Source organism: Manduca sexta, chromosome 16 (genome assembly GCF_014839805.1).
Source record: "Manduca sexta isolate Smith_Timp_Sample1 chromosome 16, JHU_Msex_v1.0, whole genome shotgun sequence".
In the NCBI taxonomy this organism is placed as follows: domain Eukaryota; kingdom Metazoa; phylum Arthropoda; class Insecta; order Lepidoptera; family Sphingidae; genus Manduca; species Manduca sexta.
The window spans coordinates 4,151,674-4,177,383 of NC_051130.1; the positions used below are offsets into that span (position 1 = coordinate 4,151,674).

At 34.2% G+C, this 25,710-nt stretch overlaps 1 protein-coding gene across 2 annotated transcripts in view; it reads right to left on the reverse strand.

Annotated features, from left to right (window-relative positions):
- Nucleotides 1–25,710, reverse strand: part of LOC115444602 (receptor-type tyrosine-protein phosphatase kappa) — a 174,341-nt gene that overhangs the window by 16,865 nt on the left and 131,766 nt on the right. For both annotated transcript variants that reach the window (XM_037439355.1, XM_037439356.1), the window contains 3 exons: nt 14,295–14,413; nt 4,743–4,830; nt 1,598–1,674 (listed from right to left, as the gene is read on the reverse strand). In XM_037439355.1, the coding sequence (XP_037295252.1) occupies nt 1,598–1,674; nt 4,743–4,830; nt 14,295–14,413 (284 nt within the window). The remainder of the gene's footprint in view (nt 1–1,597; nt 1,675–4,742; nt 4,831–14,294; nt 14,414–25,710) is intronic.

The window sequence follows — 25,710 nt, forward strand, 5'->3', positions numbered from 1 at the left end:
TGCCTACACCTTTCGAATACAGGATTGGGGGCTATTTAGGTGAATATGTGCCAAAAAAGTAGTCAACATATGGTAAACTACCTTTTGCTCACGGATTCACCCGTGTAACGGAGTTTTCCGGGATAAAATTCCCGCTATATATTTTCCCGGGATATAATGTAGCCTATAACCTTTCCAGGGTCTAAAACTATCTCCAAACCAAATTTTATAAAAATCCGTTCAGTAGATTTTGTGAAAATCAATAACATACAGACAGACAGAAAAGGGGACTTTGTTTTATAATATTAATATGTATAAAAGAGATTACTTATAGAATTGTATTTGTTACGTTGAGGCTAGTAATGTTATTATATATTTGGGTTCAAGAAAGGGTTAGTAGGCGGGCGTGACGGATTCCTCGCAAGATTCAAGATGACGTATATAGAGGGTCATTTTGGCATTGCGTTAATAAATAAAACCACATATTCGTCTTTTGTTTATGATATAGGGGCTAACTAGCATACGGTTCACTTGATTGTAAGTGATCACCGCTGTTCATGTACATTTGCAATACCAGGGAGCCAATAATTATAGAGATGCATGGCCGGCCTTTTAGGGAATACGTTATTTTTTTAAGGTCGCCAGGTCGTATCTGTCCGGAAATTCTGGTCTTCAAACCTGTGTGAAGTTTATTGATAGTTCAAGATAATTTCAGTTTGACCTTTAGGACGTTACCTGCAGACGAGATGTCTAAATGTCGAGCGATTGAGGAAATTGTATTTTGAAAACGCCATCTTGAATCCGATGTATTTATAATGATCACTGCGTAATTATGGCTCAGAACTGTTTAGGTTAGAAGCTATGTTAGATCTTTTTCGTATGTTATTTTTAATGAAATGTATATGCAACGTTAATTTAGAATTTAGAGTACCGTGTTAGAATAAATCTTAATCCACATTATTTTAAAATCACATCTAGGTTGAGCTAGTGTACTAAAAACGTGACCAACGCGATTTCTTTGTTGTATCATCAGCCATTTCTGTCCATATTCTTCCGTAGTTTTCTTTCATCAATTATGCTTTGTACGACAGCTTATTATTGATTACATTATCTCCTGTAGTATGACAAGTATATAAATACACCCAAGTATGAAACGATCGGTATCCATTCTATAAAACGAACCATCGTCATATTATGTTGTGTATTAATCTTTTAATTATATTCTGAAATTTGCAAATGGATACAACCTAAATATTTTACATGCAAAAATAGATTTAATATCATCATCTTTAAAATTGCATTAAAAGTAAAACAAAACAAAAGTAAACAATAAAAATACATATAATTACAAAGCCCTTTTTTTTGCGATATTTATTACTCCACTTTTATTTTGTAGAGAAAATTTAAACAAAATCTCGAAAAATGTACTGTTATATACATCGAACTTACGCATAAACATAAACATCAATAAACCACCTTAATGCACCTACCATGATTATCTCTGCTTCACCCTAAGGTTGACTGGGAGAGAATTCCCACGACGTTTGCCTACGTCATTGTCCGCCTATGTACAATTTTTGATTATGAAGTGCAAATAAATAAATAAAACAATACTCACATCTATATAGGAAGCGTTGATGTAGTCCGAATCTGGCTCCCGATCCACGGTTTCTAGCACCACTCGATTGTAGTCGTCTGAAACAAATGTACCGTGAGTAATGCATTACTATTCACTGCACCACTTGAGAGGATTTTAACTAGTAGATGTTAAATAAAACTTGATGGGGAATATTGCTTAGATATAAACTACTAACTGCACCGATATCTCTAGGCCAGTGGCTTGCTCATTTTGTTATTCAATTATAAATAAACACTCGAAAGTTTTATATTCTTTGTTTGGTATTCTGTTTTGTTTGTGTTGTTTATACGTGGTTGTTTATATTTATGGATATAACTAATCAGGCCTTGCCTATCTGTCCTGTGCCATGACCTAAAAACAATTAGTTTAGCAATTTGGTCACTTCTTCATTCATTTGTAAAAATATGTATCTGATCTTATTTATGAAAGGGAATCGAACCTTTCACATATTCAATGGCTCACGTCCTTTAAGGGCTTATACTATATGTAGAGACAACGCATTTTAAATGAGAAACGGCGCGCATCAACCACAATCCAACGCGCAGTATACTCGATGCAGTCGGGAATTGAATATTTTTACTATTAATGCGCGCGCACTTCTATAAATATGCAAGAAACGCTAGCATCAAATACATCTTTACCTCATTGGATACAAAATACGCCGTCTACCTACACCCTAAGCAATAAAATACCAAAAACCGTTAGAAATTGACTTCACAATTCCAGTACGGCGTTTGATAAACCCCGCTGGCTTTGCGCCAATAATTTTGGATCCGATGAATATAATTTTTTGGTTCGACGGCGTAGAAAATCTGTGTGAACAGATTGCACGGCTAAAGCTTCAGGGCGGGGCAGGTGAATGCGACCTCTATTGATTATAGCTTAAGATCGATATTGGTAGATTATCACCTCGTTTGGAATAACGGGGTAGTAATGTTTAAGCAGTTTTCCTTTACGGTCTACTTGCGGAAGGGATCATGTTACGTTTGATTTGAATGCATTTTATTGCGGAACATAATATTTTATTATTCGGGAATCGGGATATTTTATATTTAAAAAATGGTAGACATATTTCTTTGCACGTATATATGGCCTTCACAAAATTGTACCTGCTAGTTACTACATCATCATCATTACCCACGTGAAGTCTGCTGAACACAGGATTTTCTTAATGATTTCCAGACGAACCTGTCAAAGGTGGCCTGCATCCAACGTGTTCCTGCCACCTTTAACAAGTCGTCAATCCACCTTCCAGATGGATGTCCAACGCTGCGCTTGCCAGTAATAGCTTGTTCAGTGGTATATTGAAAGCCTAAACCACCTTCGTGTGCTATCTTTTCCTAATTTTTATGTTAGTAGCGCATACTTCTGAAGTTCTTTTATTTTATAAACGTACACAGCAAAGTGTCCCCAGTCCCACTGCACCTAATTGTATGTGGACTTGAGCCCAATAGAATGGCTCTGACGAGAGGTGATTACCCCTCGTCAGTAAATACAATTATGCCGGCCTGAACACGACACACTTACGTGGACCACAATGGCATGTTTTAACAACTCGTGTACGGTGGCCGCTATCCGAGTGGATATAAAATATATCCTACCACCAACGAGTTATAACTCATAATCCCGAGTACATTCTCGTTTATCAGTTATAAAAAACCTCTTTAATCTAAGTCGGTAACAAGGTGGTATTGTTGGAACTAATTCAAGCCACCAGTAGATGCAACTTTTGCCGCTACACTTGGACAAACGCGAGACAATAAGACCGGCCAGCGACAGCTCTGACCGAGATCTCCGCTGTTATCTAACAGACGAGTAGTTAGCTATAGTCTTTACTGGAACAAAAGTAATCAAATTGAAATTTATATCCTTGGTAGTCAGCCTAGTCAGCCTTAATACTGATAATTCATAACTTCAAATCGCTTTAACATTAATTACAATCGAAATATTCTATCTTAAATAAAGTAGCCTTTGTGGTCTATTTTAGTGATGAAATATTTGATACGGACACAAAAGTTAAAAGGCGATTTGAAATTTTGAATTTGTTCAGCTACTTTTGTGGCTACTACCTATTTATAATCAGACAAAGAGAAGGATAATTGAGAGAGTAAAGAATTCAATTGACATGATAAAAATGCAACAGATGATTTCTAATTCAAACTTCTTGATAATTATTATTATTTATGGGCAGTTGGATCGCTATCAGGTAAGCAGTTTACTAGTTTTGTCGTGGATTTCTATAATAAATACCATACAATAATTACCAGAATATATTCCCAGATGAATCAGAATGAACTAGCAGGAACTTTTACCTAATGTCTCCATGCAAAGTCCGAGTTTGCGGTTAAACTGCAAGTTATAATGCAGTTGGAATGGGTTATTGTGCTGTGGATTGTTAATGTGATCTATGAACTAGGTAGTGCCGTAAATTAACTGTTGATAAGGAAGAGATTAATTTATAAATATTTTTTTAATCTAAAAGAACGAGAAAAAATATTAGGAAAAGTAGTTTGTATGTTTGAAAGAGGTGCTCTGAAACTGGGACTGATTAAAAAAATATCTGATAGTAAATGACCTAGACTATTCCTAATATGATATACATTTAACTATGATTGTTGTTATTCTGGAAAAAGACTTGTGGAGGTCCAGGGGTAAGGTTTTATTTACAATTTTAAATGTCATAGTTGCTGACCGCAATGATGAGATCTATTAAAGACTGTAATTTCGAGAAATCCTTTTGCATCGTGTTTGCTAAAATCTTTTCTGTTGCGTGCTGTGGTTGCAACTCCGTGTTTCAAGATAGCATTCGCTTAGTTCGGGTTCCAAAGTTGGACATAGTCTTACCATTATAAAATTAATATACTTTTGAATTTGTTTCATTATTTTAATTATTATTAGCAAATTTTTATTACGCGTGTATCCATCGAAACTAATTTGATATTCCCAGTACAGCAGATTAACTTAGTTGTAAAATGCAAATATTTTTTTATGAAAATTTGCACTGACATCAGGCCAGTGTGGTGGAGTAACGCCTAAACTCTGGCAGTAGAGGTGGCCCTTGTCCAGCAGTGGAACAGTATATAATTAAATTGGTATTATTATATATATGTCTAGATATACTTACAAGGAATAACTTTTTGGTTTTGGTTCTTGTGTAGATTGGTCTTCTTCGTCGCGTGCCGACACGAATGCGTCTCCACTTTGACTGCCGTCTGTAAATATGAAAATGTTAATAAAAAATACATTTACCGCTATTCTCAATAAACAATCCCGATCGCATTTTGAGATCTATCTAAAAATGGACCAATCAGAACAGTTATTTTTTACATGCTGACAAATGAGATATTTTGATTGGGTCATTCTCGGATTTGGATTAAGGATTGAGATTGGGATCGTTTACTGAAAACGGCTGTTAGATATGCGAATCTTATACAGTTATTTGTTTTGAGTTAGTTTTCTCTTTTTAACATGGTATAATTCTTTGATGGATTTCTTCAAACATACCACCTTTGTGAATTAATGAATAAAGATTTACAAAAATGCAAATCTCACTTTGTCATACTCTTAGGCCGGTGTAAATATTGTTGTTAATGGATTTTGAATATTATTTCAATGAAGACAATGGCGATAACAGTTTGACAGTAAAAAATCTTTGCGTTATCCTTCGCCATAATTGCGCCGGCCCATAGTTTGTTCGTTACATTTATTTCACTCATAGCTATCGGCTAAAACCAGGCAATTCATCACTATCTCACCTTTTTTTTGCCTGTATAGTTACTTCGATTTCTCTACATACATTTTTTAACATCAACCATAAATTTTCAAATAAACGTTTATATTTTTTCAAATTTTCATAATCAAAACATCAACGTTGTATTACCTTTTTAATCAACCAAATGCACTGACCTGAGAATGTTTATGCTTAGTATAATAAAACGCGCGGTGTGAACGAACCTTTATTCAACGACTCAAATAAAGTTGAACAAGTAGGTCGGCTGATGCAGGTTGAACCTGCATAATTTATGTCTGCAATTTGCCAATGGAACTGCTAGATAACCTTTTTCTATTCCCGATTAGGTTTTTATTATTATTGGTATTTTATTGGTAAGGTAACGGTACCTTTGAAGGCCCACCAATATTAAAAAATATTTGTAAATCGTTCGTTTGAAAAATTATAAAGATAAACCTTTCGTAAATTATTATTTTATATTATAAAATAATTTATTAACTAGCAAAAAAATCGTATTGTGTTTTTACACTACAACAAAAAAACAGATGGACTGTGGGCCTTGTTAGCAATTCTGCATATAATCGTTCCATGAAAATTATAAAGAGAAACCTTCTTTTTGTGTTGGATAGCCCTTTGTTCCTAAAGTGCTATAGACTATATATCATCACGCTATTACCAATAGGAGCGGAGCAGTAATGAAACATGTTGCAAAAACGGGGAAAATTTATTAGTTTTGAGAGCTTTCGTTGCGTGCACTGCGTAAACGGTTAAAATTATGCAGCAATGATGTATGACGGGATCGTTCCTCTTAAAAAGTTCTACAAAAATATATTATAAAACAAAGTCCCCCGCTGCATCCGTCTGCCTAAACGTGTTAAACTCAAAAACTACCCAACGTATTAAGATGACATTTGGTATGGAGACAGTTTGAGACCATGGGAAGGACATAGGCTCCCGGGAAAATATATAGCGTGACTTTTATAACAGAAAACTTTAGCCCGAAAAACTTTATAATGCGAGCGGAGCCGCGGGCAAAAGCTAGTAATATTATATCAGCATAGTTTCATAGCTTGAAAAAACCAAAAAGAGAATAAAACAGAACTAATTTTCGGGATTTTATCGTGTTTTGTAGTTTTTTATTTTTTCCCGACATGTTAAATTATTTGCAGTTTTCATGATCACAGGGCAGAGGCTGACCGAAAAGTAAATGTAACATTAACTACCTTCATTTCACAATTATACAAAATTTAAAACTTTATAATTATTAGATGTTGACGGTCCGAAACATCCAGAAAAATTGCTTTCTAAAAATGACTGCCTCGGTGGCGTAGTTGTATTGCCGTCGGTATCATGTCCGGTACAATAGCGCTCTGAGGTCCTGGGTTCGAATCCCGGGTCGGGCAAAATGATATTTGGGTTTTTCTGCTCAGTATCAGCCCGGAGTCTGGAATTTGTGCCCGATATGGCGATAGGCTCGCCCCCTATCACATCATGGGACGGAACATATTTGGCGAAAAGTGGGTGCCCTAGTTGCGCTTCTGCATACCCCTTCGGAGACAAAATGCGTGATGTTATGTATGTATGTATGTAAAAACTAATTTAGACTGCCTTGGTGGCGTAGTTGTACTCCATGCGCTGTGCGACAGGGTTCTGAGGTCCTGGGTTCGAATCCCGGGTTGGGCAAAGTGATATTTGGGTTTTTCTGCTCAGTATCAATTAGCCCGGAATTTGTGCCTGATATGGCGATAGGCTCGTCCCCTATCATATTATGGGACGGAACACACTTGGCGAAAATTGCCTTAGTTGCGCCTCCGCATACCCTTTCGGGGATAAATACGTGATGTTGTGTGCAGTTTTATTACAGTATAACATTTGCGGTAACATAAAAAATCATTAAAAGCGAAAAACTTCAATGCCTGTATTTCGCTTCGCAACCACACGCCATTCCCACAACTGTTCAATACATAGACCCGAGACACTTGCGGCTGGTACAGCTCTACAGATGTCCGACAGTAGTTTCGAACAACCGCTTTCGGATATCTGTGCCCTCGATTGTAGTCGAGGACGGATCCAGCTTTCGATTCAGGGGGTCAAATAGTAGAGATACACTCTAAATCGAAATTTACCTAATTACAAAATAGTATGTTGTAGTTAAACGTCAAAATAATTATAATCAAATAACGAAATGAATTTTTGTCTGAATATAAATTAAATATGTGTGTCATTCGTGTGTATTTGTTGTCATACAAAATATTTATTTTATTAAATATATGAATGAGAGTCATTAAAAAATTATTAGTCACCTATACCTAGGCAGAGGGGAGTCATGACCCCAATGGATCATCCCTGGATCCGCTCTTGATTCTAATAAAGTTTAGTTTCGATATTGGACACGATATGGAGCTAGGTATATACGTGTAAAAAACTTTTGATCAAAGAATAAATAGGAAAAAACCACGTTAGACAGTACAGTCAGCCACGAAAGTAGCTGAACGAATTTAAAAATCAAACCGCCTGTACACTGTAAGCTTAATTTTTTTTCTTCTTTGTGAGAAGTATAGATAATTAAATTTTTGCGACAAAAAATGTCAGTAACATCACAAAAGTGTATCGGCGTTTTGAAGTTTGATTCTGTTGTCCTTAATTTTAACGTGACTACGTTAATTTACTGTAAGAACCAATCAAGCCTATTTACTGGTGGTAGGTCTTTTATATGTGAGAGTCCGCCTAGGTAGGTACCACCGCAATGTCTATTTCTGCCGCCAAGCAACAACGTGTAGTCGCGGTTGTGTTTCGGTTTGAAGGACATTGTAACCAGTGTTATTACCATAGAGTAAGTAATATACTACGTAAGAAGAGGCGGCACTTATTACATTGAATTTGAGCTCACGCACACATACATGAGCCCAGTAGAGTTACATTTTGTACCAAGATTACGCAGAAAAAATGACACGCAAGGCTGCCAACTTACTATAAATCTGCTCGTCTCTAGGGACGTTCCCTATTCAATCGATATTATCGATAATTTTGTATCGATAGCTTTATATCGATAAAAATTCCTGACCATAAACCTTACACTGGTATAAATTATGATTGAATTTAGAATATTAAAAATAAAACGTCCACAATTTTTAATAATTCCCTTTATTTAATTAGAAAATACACAATATTATCACGTGAATTTCTTATGTATAAATTGTATAATGTTTAGGTCTCCTACTCAAAAATTCATTACACTCCAATTTTCCTTTATTTATTTCCAATTTTATATGAAAATTGAAAAATTTGATACCTTACAGATATGATCTTTTTCCATCCAATCAACAATTACTATGATACAATCATTGCAAGGGCAAATTCATAGATGTCGCACGTGCCTTTTTTGATTAGGTTAATAAGCATAGAATTGAAACTCCTTAATCTAGAATATTCTCTTCAACGACTACCTGAGTTTGTAAATTAGAATTAAATATATATCACTTTTATGTAATGTTTTAAATCATGATATATATTTTCTCTTACTCGTACTCTAAAGTGGAAATTTAGCCATAATTATGTTTGACTTTGAGTGCTTTTGTATGCCACAAACCTCACATTTTTATACACATTAGTTCTTTTCCCCATTCTCGCACACAAAATAAATAAACTACTCAAATGTAAACAGAATTAGAGTCAATATCTCGGAATAATAAAAGTCACTATCTCGTAACACACACTAGACAAACTCCTTCAAGAAGAAATATACACGAAACGGAGAAGCAGGCTCAACTCAACGTATTCGACATAAAACTTAACTTATTATTGAACAAAATCGCAATTATACAAATTTTTGCAAATAAACTCCAACAATGACAAATCTACCGTCAATAATGGCGGCAAATTATCAACTATCATGGTAGCCAATATACTTTTTAAATTTTTTGGTTTATTATGTTGGTACGAGATGTAACGCTAAGACGTCCTTTTGTCAACCAAAACTAAACTCTATCTAACGGTATTAAGATATATAATCATTCATCATTACACAAAATGTTCTAAGTGTCCACCCCCTGGTAATTACTGGACATAATGAGACTCAACATCTCATATCTCAGGATGGCGAGCGCAGTGAAATACCAAACAATACTTTGTTATTCAAGGTGTTTGATGGTGTTTATGGGCGATCGTATCACTAACCATCAGGCGAACGGCATGCTCGTTTCATCATTCAAAGCACCACTTTAAAATAACTTGCCTTCGTTTAATACCTCACAAAATTAAAACGAAATAACAATAATTCTACAACTACCGCAGTCCAGAGTTCACAAGAAACATTTCTCATCGGGCGCCCGCGGATTAACTTAGAAAACAGGATTCTTACAAAACTCTTTAATTTTCTTCGCAGAATCTTCAGACACGATTTTATGTACTTTATCTTAGAAGTTCTGTTGAGTTATTTGACTTGTGTATTACTCGTTGCGAAGGTATTTTTAATAAAAATAAGACAAAATATATCTACATATTTTTTCCGTAAATTATCTTTGAAACCGATTTCGTAAAGTTTAGCATGTGATTTTACGAGAAATTTGCGAAAAAACTATTGCGGGAAAGCATAAACATTTAACGTAGTAAAAGCGTCGGCGCATATATAGCGGAGCACAGCGCAGAAATTTTTCTGTCAAACGATTAACGACTTTATATTCATTGAAATAATATTCAAAATCAATTAACAGAATAATAAATTCCTGAAGAACAGGTTATATAATATAAGTAGAAAGGTAATTGTGTTGAATTTGTGTCGTACCGACACTGGCATGAACTACAGCGAGCCTTGATTGAAGTTTCATCGACTTTATAATGAATATTGTAAAAGCAACGTAAATGGGCCTTATTTCGTCCCTAGCTTCAAGTTAATAACAAATATTTTTGAACAAATTCGCTCTTCTGTACAAGCAAATATCGAGACAAGCATAAAACACACTCATGCCATTTACCCCCGAAGGGGTAGGCAGAGGCGGAATCGGTGCACCCACTTTTAGCCGTGTATATTCTGTCCCATTTTATGATAGGGTGCGAGTTAATACTCATATAGAAATAATAGATACATATATAATACATAATTTTTGTTCCGGGAAAATAACGGACAGATCTACGACCGAAGTTATTTTGCTTATATAATATAATATCAGCCCTGTATTATATACTGTCCCACTGTGGATTAGGCTTTAGTCCACCACGCTGGCCAAGTGCGGATTGGTAGACTTCACACACCCTCGAAAATTCCTATAGAGTATTTCACAGGTATGCAGGTTTCCTCATGATGTTTTCATTCACCGTTAAAGCAAGCGATAATTCACAAAGAATACGCGCATAAGTTTTTTAGAAAATTCACAGGTGTGTGCCCTTGGGATTTGAACCTGCGGACATTCGTCTCGGCAGTCCGTTCCACAACCAACTAGGCTATCACCGCTTTTTAGTCTACTTATAAAGTGCGAGATAAAATTATTAAGATATAGATTATCTGTGTCAACCGTCTCCACGGTCGCTCACTTAGCCCCACTGCTCGTTGCGATGGAAAATCTGACATTTAATAGGATGAGGACCGATTGGAATGAACGAGAATTTTATCATAAAATCCGTTAGTCATTTTTTCATGAAATCTTTTACTGATTTTGGCTGTGAAATATTTTATATAATATTATATAATACTTAAATATATTATGTAAGTATGTTGTATGGCTTGTTGGTTGCTATAATAATATTACTTATAATTATATTGTAATAGAGAGGAGGTACCTTATAGAAATTGAGAAAAACTAATATCGAGGCTCTATGTTAGAGCTGTAAAGCCAAAACTATAATTTTTAGATATTTTTTCTGTCTGTATGTTTGTGCAGGCATCACGCAAAACTTCTACATGGAATTGAATGCCGTTTTCACTGATGTATTGCTATAGGTTTAACTTATACGATTTTATTTCGGAAACTATAGATCGGATCCTTAATCCCGTAAAAATTTAAAACGCGCGCGGAGTCACGAGCTATAGTTGGTATTAATAAATATTGCATTAATTGTTCGATGGCTTACCTAGGAATAAAACAATTTGTCAAGAGTCTTGACAAATTTAATTTGACAAGACTGAAATGATTGAACTGATTTTAAGAAAGAAAATTTTAATGTCATAGTAAATTATAGAGCTAAACTGTTTTTATTCCGAAATAAAACGTATGCCAAATTACATGCATGTTTTATTTTTATCTTATATGTTGATAATCAGTAAATGGATTTAATAGCTTATGCATACGTTTTCCGTAAAATATACTCCATCTCGCGAGATCTCGTAAATAATCACATATCTGACTTTTTGAAGTTATGTGTGTATATATTGTTTATCAATTATCCCTTGCTTTAACGGCGAAGGAAAGCATTGTAAGAACAACATATCTAGGAATTTTTTATACAAATTTAGAGGGAATCTAAAGATTGCAAACCTGTACTAAGCCGTCGTGGACTGAGGCCTAAACCCTCTCAGTAGTAGAGGAGGCTTGTTCTCAGCCGTGAAGTATATATAAAATAGGGCTGATTTTATTATAGGTATTGGATTCTAGATCTTTCCAATCCTACTGTTCGCATGAATATTTCATGACGTCACTACATAATTACTGCGTTATGTAGGTATGTGTGTACAGGACGTTTAATGTCACGATTACTCTTTAGCATTATGTAGACCTTTAGAATTCAAAACTACGGATGGGCTTCAATTTATACAGGGTAATTTTGACATTGCGTTAATAAGTGAGACTAGATACGTGCAAAAAACGATTTTACCTCATGTGACGTTAAAAAATTATCCATGAACAACGAATATATTCACCAAAAAATCTAGTTTTGTTTTTCCAAGTTACCGTTTCGTAGTTTGACTAACTGAAAGTGTGATGTTGCCGCTGCGACGAATTCTCTTATAGTAATATAGTAAAATTCAAAATACTTTTTATTGATTTGTTTTCGAAACTTACACTTTTTTATTCACATCTACGGTTATAGTAACTTATTGTAAAGTTTTATTTTCAAGAAGATAAATATTTGGGGTTATTAAGTAACGCAATATCAAAATTACTCGTTATACGACTTACCAATACGCGAGTTCTTGATCACACATATTATTTCCAAAAATAGACCCAAAATATCGTCAGAATTGATTTTTGCACGAAAAAGTAAAAAAATCTTTAATATTTTTACCGAGCAGACCTCCGTCAATAGTTTTATGTTCAACAAAATGTTTCCTATGGTAGTGACGTTTCGAAGCCGCTCTGAAATAACTTTAGCTCAAACTTCAAAGGTCACGCCTGTCCGGTGAAGCTGTCATGAAGATGGCCATCAAAGCTGGCAAAAAAAGCCTGTATACTTTAATTAAAAATGGAGGTGCAAGAGAAAATTCATTCTTTTCATTTTTAACCGTCTAAAGTAAAGAAGATCTGAACTATTTGCTTAAGCTCGTGTACGCCAGTATTTATGGCATTTACAACGAAAGCCGTGGTACCTATTGAAACAATAAATCCGTGTTAAATTTTCGATGTTTTCGAATATGACGCAGTGACTGTAAATCAATCTGAATGAAGACTTATTCTCTTACTCTTAACTCAGTGAGGATAACCCAAACAAAAAGCGTAGCGTCAACCCCACAACGAACTAGGACAGAGCGGGTAGAATAGGTAAAAGCGAAAAGAGCAGCACAATCATATATATATAATATGCTAATCTCTACCCAAACGAACTCAAGTAGAGATCAAACTATTTACCTAAACACACCCTACAGTGGTGAAGAGTAAATGTAACCCGACACAACATATACTAATATGCATTTGCGGTCCGCAAATCTTTCTAATGAGTTGATAATTAGATTTTACATACGAAAAGGAAGCCGACAGCAATCGGGTTATATGGACCCTTTTCCTTTACCCTGTATTATCACCGACAGATAATATTACAAGGTCATCGCAGCGGAAAAAACAAATGAAATTCGACTCTACAGAGTGCAAATAACAATGCGGCTCTGTGTAAGTAAAAAGATCGAAAAAGTCACACGGCTATGTTTATCTGTTTGAACAGTTGTGTTTGAAACATTGCACTGTTTTTAAAAATAGATAAAGAAAAACGTACCCTTTACGCCTTTATTAAGCGGTGGGCAGAGGTGCAACTAGGTCACCCATTTTCTTCCCCACCATTCATCTCCCCATCATAGGACGGTACCCATTCGCCTGTGTTCCGTCCTATGATGTGATATGAGGCGAGCCAATCGTCATGGTTGACACAAATTCCAGACTCCGAAATGATAATGAATATCAGTTTGCTCGACTCGGGTTTCGAACCCGAGACATCAAACTGGTATACCTCGCACGCAATATAACTACACCATATACGCAGTCACCGATTTTAATTTCGTGTTTATATACAAATATTTTTACCCTATGAAAGGTACATTAATCATGATTAAGATGGCGTGAAGGACTTTTTAATTTATGCGATTTAATTGTAATTAATATTCTAGGAATATTTTTTAATGTTCCTGATATATAACGCACACTATTCGCATTAATGTATATGGTTTTATTTCCTAGCATGAGATTAACAATTATTATATCATCTGCTTACATATTTAGTTTACTATATATAGATTAAAACATATAAATATAACTCAAAACAAATAATTGCATATATAGTTCAATCCTATAGTCGTCATAATGTTAATAAATATGATTCAATACAACACGACTTAACTTGTTATGAAGAAAATTTTATATTCATTCAACATAGTACCCGGAAAAAATGCAGTTTATGTAGTTTATTTTAATCTTATAAAACTTTTCGGACTTCTATAAGTAAGTAAAAAAACAATTCACCAAACAAATCCATTGGAAACAAACAACCTTATTCTCCATTAGACTTGAGTGAATAATGTGTACTTACTTGGAACTCTAGTTTGTAGAGCACTGGGAATTTTCTGCGCTGCTCGCAGAGTTTGGGGAAGTTCTTGAGCTCGACTGGCCGGTCGGGTATCGTCTCCGATATGGAACCATTCTCGTCCGCTGTTGGAAATACGTGTTAGTTCATGCTCATAGTAAATAAATATTAGATATAGATCATTTGGTTTTCAAAAACGTGCCAATATTCAAGTTTAAAAACATCTACAGTATATGATTGAAGTGAATCAACTTGTCTTAGAGCCTGTTCAACAAGTTTCAAGTAATTTTATTTAGTAGTTATTGTATTAAACAGCTAAAATAGATAGTACTCATTATATTATGTGGGAGCAAAAATCTAGTGACTTTTGTATTTAGTTTGCTATTTATGGTACTAGGAGGATTTACGCAGTTGTGAAGCAGGCCGGAATGCCCATAAAAACAACAAAAAATCGGTTGATAGAATGTCGACATTTCTGTCACGCGATTGGTTGATCAAAGAAATATTCGAATTTCAAAAATAGAATTTTATTTTGATTGTGGATTGAAACGTTTTTGTTAAACTGCATTCACATGTTTTTGTTATGTTTGATATTCTTTTTTAAAATTAGTAATTGCGATATTGTATTCAAGCCATCTACGATATCAATGATATGTATTAAAATAAATAAATAATTGTATGATGTGTATTATAGATTCTATACCTACATCTATTATTTCTAGATACAAAATATATACCAGTGTAGATTAACGGACGTATTTTTAAAACCTTCTTAATGTTATTAGGTATTTTTCCTGTATTATTATAGAAATTTTTACCCTAGAATATTACCAACAATCTAAATCAATGCTAATAGTAATATAAAAACGAAAATTTAAGTATAAATGGCTACTTATTAAAATCTGATTTGAAGCGTTTGAATTGGCCCAATTCATTGAATCTTCTCTTTTAAAATGTCTACCCTTTCCGATAGTGCCTAAGCTTTGTCTACGGTTGGCAAAGTTAAGTTCAAATAGGTATATTGACGAACATCGTGAGATATTTAATGCTTTCTTGTTGTTAGAAGTATTGTTAACCTAAGCAGCTGAAGTATTACTTTTCTAGAGCAAATTTACTTCATAAGAGGACTTGCTCACACCATGTTTTTGGTGGTTGCTATCCAATCAAACAGAAATAGGAACCTGGTAGTTTACCACCAGCCAGTACGTTTAAATGTAGACTATAACGATATTTCAATAAGTGTCAATTTTATTAAATTTACACACAAAAGGTTTTATGTCGGCAAAATTATATTGCTCCTCTGTAGGTAAATAGATTTCGTGTAATTTTTTTTAAATCGGTGTATGATATTTTCGTTTAAAATCGAGGCAACGTGTACTTAAAAAAATAATAATTTCTAATTATTAATATTTATTATTGTATTTTAAATTTCTATTCTATAGGCGCTATTGATATTATATTACATAAATTAGTATTCATAAAATGCCATTACACAGTTAAATTATAAATCCTAAAGCAGTTTTATGAAGTTCTATTATAAGAAAATGCATGTAATCTGTAACCTTTTTTTTAATATACGGCACACATAGAAATGGCCGGGTTTTAATCCTACATTGACCAAACCGTTCCATTTTCAAATTTCTAAACCAGCGGACCAAAAAGACAATCAAAATTCGAACAGTAAAATTGTGAAACCATCACGAGCATTAACCGTTCCAAGTTTCCGCACATAATCATGGAAAAATGGATGGAGGAGCAGGAACAACCCTTTTGGGTGCTTCAACGAGCGCGGTCGTTAAGGCCCACTAAACACAAGCAGGGTTAAGTGCCCTCTGACGGCCATTGAGGGAATGATAATGACGGATGTACCGAAGGGGATTGGTGCTAAGTGCTCTTTCGTCAAAGAAATTATACAAAACTTTATAATGGATTGTGGCCTAATTTTGTCATAGCCTATTAACATTTTTTAAATTTTATTATAGTATTACTTTTTCTTATTATAATAATTGTTCCATATTTTAATGGTTTGTTTCTATGCGAATAATAAACACTAATATAAATCATTATATATTTTTTAGTTTATGTGTTATAACCGTAATATATGTTACAATATATATTAAACCAAAATCGTTTTCTCATTTAATTTTTAAACTTCCTTGAATTAGAACTTTTGCTATAATGTAAACAAAATATTATATTTTTTTATCTCGATAACCCTCAAAATCGCGGTTGATCGCCTGCGTCATTTCGCGGGTCTCGGATATCGCTATCGTCATTTTCGGGAACCCCATCCGCGCCAACATCGGATTATTATCTGTCACGAAACGTTGACTTTCACAATTTGATTCTGTTATTCTTTTGTTTTTTAAAGGAAATGGAAACGGCTTGTTTTTGTTTTATCTTTTCCTTTTAAGGAATTCGTAAATAGAATGATTAGTGTTTATTAGTCAAAAGATTTGTTTCACAAGTTAATTTATTTGAAAGTTAACGTATAAAATAGGCTAATATAGTAGATATTTTATTACCGTTTATTTCGGAGCATAGATTCGAGTGGCTTTTATATTGGGCGTCTTTTTTATTTGAGGAATATCATTTACTCAAACGTTGTGAAACAGCCCCTTAAGATGTATGAAATAAGGCTTAAAATTAAGATTTTAATTGTAAGTATACTGTTTTTTATTTCTTAATAATATTATAAACGTGAAAATTTGTGTAGGTTTGTTTGTTGTCTTGTTGTTATTGATTATGAAAATTCCTTCGAAATTAACCTGGATTACATCGGCTTATTGTTTATCAGACGTAAAAATACGAATACCTGATTCCAAATGATATCGTGAATGATTGTCATTTTTCTTTGTAGATCAGTTCTCTCTGATTAAGACAAGCAAAATGCTCCTTGTTAGATTTAATGATATGTCGATAAGGTTGTGTTATTTACTTGAAATCGAAAACCTGATGTTCCTATTACTTACTCATGGGACGACACATTCGTTACGGTGTATTAGTTATTATATAATCGTCCTTAAATATTAGGCTTCCTAATACTCTTACGATGCCAATTTTTTTGAAAAATCGGAACTTTATATTGCTTACAAAATGCTACTTGCCGGTAGAAATAGACAATTCATTTGTACCCACCTATGGAATTCACGCATATTACAATAATTCACCATATAGCATATCCGCTACACATGAGATTATATCTTAAGACCGTTTAACAATAATAATATCCCAAAGTTAGTTCATTTCGTAGACTGCGTCGCAATTTCCCCCGGCGGTGTCAGCCCATGTCTGCCAGCGCACGCTAAATTGCATTTAGGATGCACCATACAAACAACCAGTATAGCAATTTAGACTAACTTGGAAGGCATGCTTGGCTGCCGTTTATATAGCTTGTTGGTGATAGGATATATTTTTTATCCGCCCGCCGTGACCACTGTACACAAGGTGTTAAAACCCACCATAGTGGCACACGTAAGTGTGTTGAATTCCAGGATTTGCCTATGTATATACATGTACGGTTCATACAGGCCGGCACAATTGTGTCGACTGATTGTCCCTACATTGAGAAATCCCTACCTTGATTCAGTGGTTGTATATATGGGCTGTGGAACGGGAGGTTCTGGGTTCGCAATGCATGCCATAAGTTGCCGTAAGTTAATAAAATTACATAATACCCATAATGCTATTAAAGAATTCAAATTATTATATGTGTAAATTGAAGCTGGTCGTTTTGCAGTGGCGAATAATGAAATTTTCGGAAAAGGAACCCGACAATATATAAGTACAAATAATATTCATAAATGCGGTTTGCAAATTGTTCAAAAGTAATTAGATTTTATATAAATTACAAAAAGGAAGCCGGCATGAACCGGTTATATGGAGTCTTCGTCACTGCCGTTTCATATCTATAATATGTTTTATATATAGAATTCTTATATTGAAATTATGTAATGAGTTTTGTTTTTTCTTGAATAGTTTTGATAGTAGTAATAATAATATCAGCCCTGTATTATATACTTGCCCACTGCTGAGCACGGGCCTCCTCTACTACTGAGAGGGATTAGGCCTTAGTCCACCACGCTGGCCTAGTGCGGATTGGTAGACTTCACTCACCTTCGAAATTCCTATAGAGAAATTCTTAGATGTGCAGGTTTCCTCACGATGTTTTCCTTCACCGTTAAAGCGAACGATAAATTCACAAAGAATACACACATGATTTCAGAAAAGTCAGAGGTGTGTGCCCTTGGGATTTCAACCTGCGGACATTCGTCTTCGCACTCCGTTCCACACCCAACTAGGCTATCGCCGCTTTGATACCGCCGCTGTGATAGTAGTACGTGATAATATTTTTACTATAACAAATACGTTTTCTTTTTAAATTCCACTGCGTGGTTATCCGCTGCAAATTCCGCTATATTAGAAATTAAAAAAATATCTTTTTTCAGATCAACTCGTCCGTTACTTACATAGAAAGTTATTTACGAATATATTTTGTAAGTAACGAGTGTTGTAAAACGCCGTTTTTTGAGCAGTAAATATTGATGTTGACTACATGGGCCATAAAATATGATGCCGAGTTGGTCTTACGAGGCACTTACAGTATGATTGCAGTAATAACTTATATTGCGGGTGGGATGTTCAAGATATATCGACTCGGTTAGGCCTTGCATATTAATTTCATCTTTAAGTGGTATATCTGTATTTGTATATTTTGTTTATATCTTATATAGGGTCATTTTGACATTGCGGTAATAAATACCATATACTTGACTTCTTGAATACAATACTTTACTTTTAAGTTATTCTTACCAGTAAAAATAGTTAAAGGCTCGAACAAAATAATATTAATTTTACCACCTTTCAAGAATACAAGACAGATTGTAACTGTGGCCTCTCTTATATCGGCCAAACAAAAATAAATATAAGGCCCCGCGTAAAAGTACACATAGTTGACGTGAAACACTGACGCTCGACGATGTTTGCAGTTGCTGAACATTCTGAAGGAGGCTCCAATCATTATCTGCGACTAGACAAGCCACAAATCACCATATAACTATAATATATTTCGTCCCTTTTCTGTTTTTTGACACTCACTCTTATTACGTACTTTCAAAGGCTTGTAACTTGTATATTTATCACCAAATTTCAAGGATTTCTTCTGTTTTAAAATATATACGACGTACATATTTTATAAAAGTTATAAATAAAAATAAGTCAAATACACAAGCAGAATCTTGAAACTAAAATTCAATGTGCCATCCATAAGTACATAAACGCAATAAAGGAAATGCAAAATTTATCATTAAAATAGGACGATTCAGCAAGAGTTGAGTATTTTGGCACAGATTGCTCCGAGAGCCGCTCGGTGCGCACTCAGCTTAATTTACGCAATTCTTTACTACTTACATTATGGGTATAAAATATTATGTTTTTATCGCAGGGCGACTTACAAGCAAGACTCATTAGTGGCTTTGGGTGAAACTTTTCAAAAGGTAACGCGGGAAAAAAATTATCTTAGCTAACATCGCGGCAAATTTAACATAAAACAAAAATTAAAACAAATGGGACAAACAAAAGGTATCGGACTATGTGGACGCTTCACCATTAGACAGTTGATGGCATGTGATTTTCGTATTTAAGAATCATCTGGAAGGACAGCGTTGCATGCCTACAAGGAGTGATAAAGGCTGCTGCATAGACGCTGCTCTCAAACACACGGGTCGTTTCTAATAGGTGTGCTGGGAAATCTTTTGAGCCTATGTTCAGCAGTAAACATTCTAGGGCATTATAAGATATAGAAAAAACAGAACGGTGAATTTGTTGTGCAAGTTAAAATAAACAATTATTTTTAATATATAACGAAGAATAAGTATAAATTTAATAAACTATAAGTAGTGAATTTGTGAGTTACAAAAAAAGTTACTTTATGCGTTCTTTTTTATCAACTGCTAAATTCTATCAATATGGTAGAATTCCAGATTAAATGATAAGGAAACAGAGCATCTATAGTTCATTACAGACTGCTCATATTTCTCTGGCTAAGAGTCGAGATCGTAGATACGGCAGCATTCAATTAACGTTCCTATTATCTTCGGCCCTGATTAGCTGTTGACAAAGACTCTATCAACAATAGAGAATGACCATCGCAGCTTATAGGTATGCAGGACAGTATTAGTTATAACTATACTATTATAACTACATATACTAACTATACTATATATCAGTAGAAAAGCGTCTATACAACTCGAATCCTACCGGCTTCCCTTTTAGGTTTATTTACGTTCTTCTTCGTTTTTGGTTTTGTTAAATGGTTCGCAATATGTTAATTAAACGGTGAAGGAAAACATCGTGGGGAAACCTGCGTAACTGAGAAATTCTCTATAGGATTTTTCGAGGGTGTGTGAAGTTTACCAATTCGCACTAGGCCAGCGTTGTGGACTAAGGCCTAATCCCTCTCAGTAGGAGAGGAGGCCCGTGTCCAACAGTGAGACAGTATATAATACAGGCTGATATTTTTTAGTTTATTTATTTATGTTAACTAAGGCTTTTTTTTATCGGGTTAACTTTTGAAAAATGTGAACCTTCGCTACTGCTATACATATTAATAAAACAAATAAAAAAGTAAATTGACTCACTCTCTGACTATATCTAATGCATTCGGTGTAATAGACAGATATGAAAAAATATATATTAGAAAAGTTGTGAGTGCCATTTCGCCTGCCTACATATAAAAATATATATGAAATTAAATTGCACTAAATTGCGGAATGGAGTCGCTTTTTATTAGTAAATAATTATCTAATTCGGTTAAAAAGTACTAGAGAATTTTGCTCTTAATTGAAGTTTATCACTATGTTAAACTAATAGGGATTGTGTGGTTTTTTATTATTTTACTATTTTTATTGGCTTAGTAGGCAAACGAGCAATCGGTCCGCCTGATGGTAAGCAGAATTCACCGCCCAAGTGAAAGGAATGCCAGAGGAACAGCCAAACCGTTGACTACAGGGCAAAATATCTAACATATAACTGTAGAATCCTAATGAATAGATACTGTGCTGTATTCAATGTATCATACTCAGTTAGGGAAACCCGTCAAGTGTATTTTCCTTTTTCAAAAAAATATCTATCCGGATTGGATTTGCGCTCGGTATGGCTTCCTCCGAAAATGGCGATACACTGTTGGTGCTGTTGGTCTTTTGAAATGGATTCGAGTCTCGATTGTCAACCATGCTGATAGATTTTTGTTACTAGTGTACAAAATTTTGTGTTTTTTATATCACCATTAAAGAATTTATTCTGTACTAGCTTTTACTTCATTCTCTTTCTGCAGCATAAATGGGGTACCTTCTCACAGAACATTAGTTCGCTTTGATAGCTAGTGATGGGCTGGTAGACTAGCTAGGTTATAAAGTGTTTTTTAATTTACGTGAACTGACAATCTACTGATGCATTTTGTAATACGGATAAGATTTCCTTATGGTGTTTAAAGATTCTTTAGTAGACCACCGGCATCGATATATATGTACTACGTACTAAATCTGGCATTCCGTACACTTATTGTGTTCGGCTCAATTGTACTGCAATCCATACACATTTTAGGTATGATTTCAACATTGGCAGCGTGTGGTTATGACGGAGTGACGCTTATGACAAAGAACTCGAGTCTAAGTGTAAACCTGGATGTGAATAAGAAATATTAGTCAAATAAATAAAATTATTTGTTGTTCAAGTGAATAAATAGGTTATAGCAGTGACGTTTTGGCTGTCATTTTAGTTCAAATTTTGAACAAATAGTTCATATGTACGTTCGTGTCTATAGAATATACGTCAATGTACGCCGGCATATGCTATTAAAAAGTATTGTAGATTCGTCAGTGCAAACGCTCTACGCTCAACATCTATCACAAAAGATAACGTAGCATTCAAATGTTCCACTTTTCCAATTTCAAACTTGAAAATGGAACTCCCAGCTACAAGTTTAGTTACGTCTGCGGGGAGACATGTTACGGGAAAGCGCGGGAAAGAGGCAAAATGGCGGACAAACATGGCGGCGACGCTTAACGTCCGATATGTCGCTGCTTTGACAATCACCAGGGATATTGCACGGGGAACTAGGGCGTTTACAGACTATGCCTTGTATTAAAAATATCATAACGTATCCGACGCGTGTCGTGTTAGAAGTGGATGAGCGTAGCATTAATATATGGGTTAATAATATTAATATATTATAAATACAGACATTATTGAAAAATATAAAAAATGTCCTCTTTTTTAATATAATATATTAAGGCGCAAGACAAGATGAACTTATTATAGAATACAAATTTCAAAGTCATATAATTTAAGAAGAGTATTGGAAATGTTAATTTAAAAGTCAAATGAAAAATTCTCACGGCGAGTTCATCTTGTTGAATGTAAAAATCTGGAACATTTTGTAACATTTCAACTTTGACGTTAGAATTCAGCTTGCAATCAATCAGTCAATCAATCAATCTGTCAGTTGGTGAGATATACAGACTGTTCAATCAGGCACATTTTCTATGGATACCCGAACGATCAGCCTTTTCAAAGACCTGAATAGAAACAGACCGACATGCCGTTACTCTTATTGTTTTCCATTCATAAAATCTATTTTTAATAAAAAATGGTCTTTATTGTTCGAGATTTAAGAATATAATGACTTAAAACATGATATGTTGATGAATGTGTATTAATTAGTGCGCAACAACTACTCTATATTTATCCAGATCAGTAGATATTCCGCCGGATTCGATTTTCGTCTTTAATTAAACGAACAATATTCCTTTGCCTGTTCTTTTTTTGAAACGTTTAAAACCGAAGACAATACAGAAAATCAAAGAGTATTTATTGACTACGACATTTTGTTACCAACGATTCTACGTAACAATGGTATAGTGACAATTTAAACCGAATATTGGAGGAAAGCCAAACCGTGCGCCGCGCGGCAACATCTAGCTGTATAGGTTTGTATTTCATTGTACCTGGCGTGCAGTGATGTAGTTAGAACCACTGCATACTCACAATTTACTAACAATTACTGGTTCTTTATTGGAACTGCAAACGAGATGTTCTTTTGTTTTAATGTTCGTCACGAAGCCGTTATTTACAAATTCATGGCGTTTGTATCTAAGAGAGAAATGGGTCGTACATTTTGTTTGAAATTAGTTGTGAAAGTGATATGTCTTCATGTAATTTTATTTATGATGTGAAGCGAACTCATAATAAACAAGCATAGAGGTCTTATAGTCTTTACTTTTGTATCTAGTGAAAGGCTAGTAGGTTACTTATTTTAGGGCTTATATCGTCACTGGTAAAGATCGCGATGTGTCCTTGATATTTATAAAAAATAAGCTTTATAAAAAATATAGATTTTTTTTTCTACCCGTACCTGCCAGCCCGAGCTGGCTTTTCTTTCTTTTATATGTATTGTTAGAAACTGAAGCGGTTTTTATTAAAATAGGAAGACCTATCACTGACTAGATATACTTCCACAAATATTACACAAACCAACTGACTGACTGTTAATTATCAACTGCCCCGGTCTATCAAATGCTTAGTGTTTTTATAGCAAAAATATCACAAATATATTTTTATCCTAACAGTATATAACATTGTGTTTTGCTTCTCAATTTGTACTTAATAGTATAAATATTTGTATACTAAATACAAATAAGTACTAAATATAAATATATTTAATTTATTTATTAATATTTACTTAATAGTATAAATATTTTTAAACTATTAAGTAAAAAAATATTAAATTACCGTAGTTATATAAGTAGCTCTTAATTGAATATGCATTTTCGTAAAGGGCACACGTCTGAATAAGTAAAAGGTTCAGGTAATGGAAAAAAATTACAGAAGTTTTGCTGTTATTTGTTATCACATATACATTTCTAGATATTTTACATTAATGAGATTATATAAAACCGTACCTTGACCTGTAATAAGTGCAACTATGTTCGCCTACAGTATTAATATAATTTTAAACATTTTTTAAGTGTTTAAAAACTCTTAGTAGAAAAGGCTCCTAACCGTAGAACAGTATACCAACGATGGCATTATTTTCACTTGCCTTTCAAATATTTTTATAGATTAAAGTACTGAATATTTTGATTAAAATAACATGAAACCATCATAAAACGATATTGGATCACTGGATTTTAATAAAATTAGTGCTTGAACTAAATATCTGACTGACTAACTTTATTGTTTTATTTTTTATTGAGTAATTGAATATAATTTTATTGAGTATTAAAATTTTTACGCTTCTATCGTCTTAGGCTGTGTTTTGTCAGTAAATGTGATCATGTAAAAGAAGATAAGTGCTTATCTATAGAAATATCATAAAGAGAACATTTTTTTAGGTAAGTAGCAGCTAATCTCTAGATCAACTGAAGTGATTTAGAAAATTATTTCACTAATAAGAAACATACAACTGAGTCCTATAGGCAACCTTAATCCCGGCAAAACTTTTTCACGCGGTCACAGCTAATACTAAGTAAAAAAGAAAACAGAGTATTTTTCTAATTAAACTTGTAATTGTTTTCTTTTGTTTGCACTTAGTTTATTGTTTATGACTACACATTCGACACTAGTTGTAAAACATCAGGACTATTTCACCTTTCAGGGGTGGATAGAGAACAAACAGCCAGGTTTTATCGATTAGATTCCGTGTAACGGGGAGCGTGCCTATTTACTGGGCGCAATACCTAACTCCGAAGTGATACTAAGCCATAAGTTAAACCTAATATCACTTTACCCGCTCCGGGTATCGAATCCGTGACCACAGTAAGGCAGACATCCCGCAACTCTTTCTCTCTTTTATTCTATTACAGGATGCATAATATTGCTTCTTATTACAAAATAGTATTCTTTCTTAACTATACTTTTAACATAATGTAATGTTTTACAAATAATGTTGTATACAACTGCAAAGGTATAAGAAAATTGATTGTATTAGTTGTAAGGTTATAGTGTTAAACCGTTGGTGTAACTATTGAATAAATAAAATAACTTATTGTTAATGCCAGTACGAAAGTACGGCCCTGTGTAGAAGTCTGCTGACCTAGTTTGTCAGTTAAAATTCAAGGAACGCCGCGCCATCACGGCCAAGGATCATGGCCGAACGTGTTCATTTACCATCAAAATGTTAATTTTATATGAATGTCATGAATAATTTACTTGGTTGTAAATGTTTTGGCACTAGTTAGTTTATTATATGACAGTTTGGTACACAATATAGTTATTTTGTTTTTATAAGTGCACTGCAGTGGAGAAGTGTGAATTTTTTCAAAAGATAATCCGAGGCAACAAAAAATTGTCTTAGTTAACATATCACGGTCAATTTAACAGAAAACAAAACTAAGACAAACGTAAATAAACCTAAAAGGGAAGC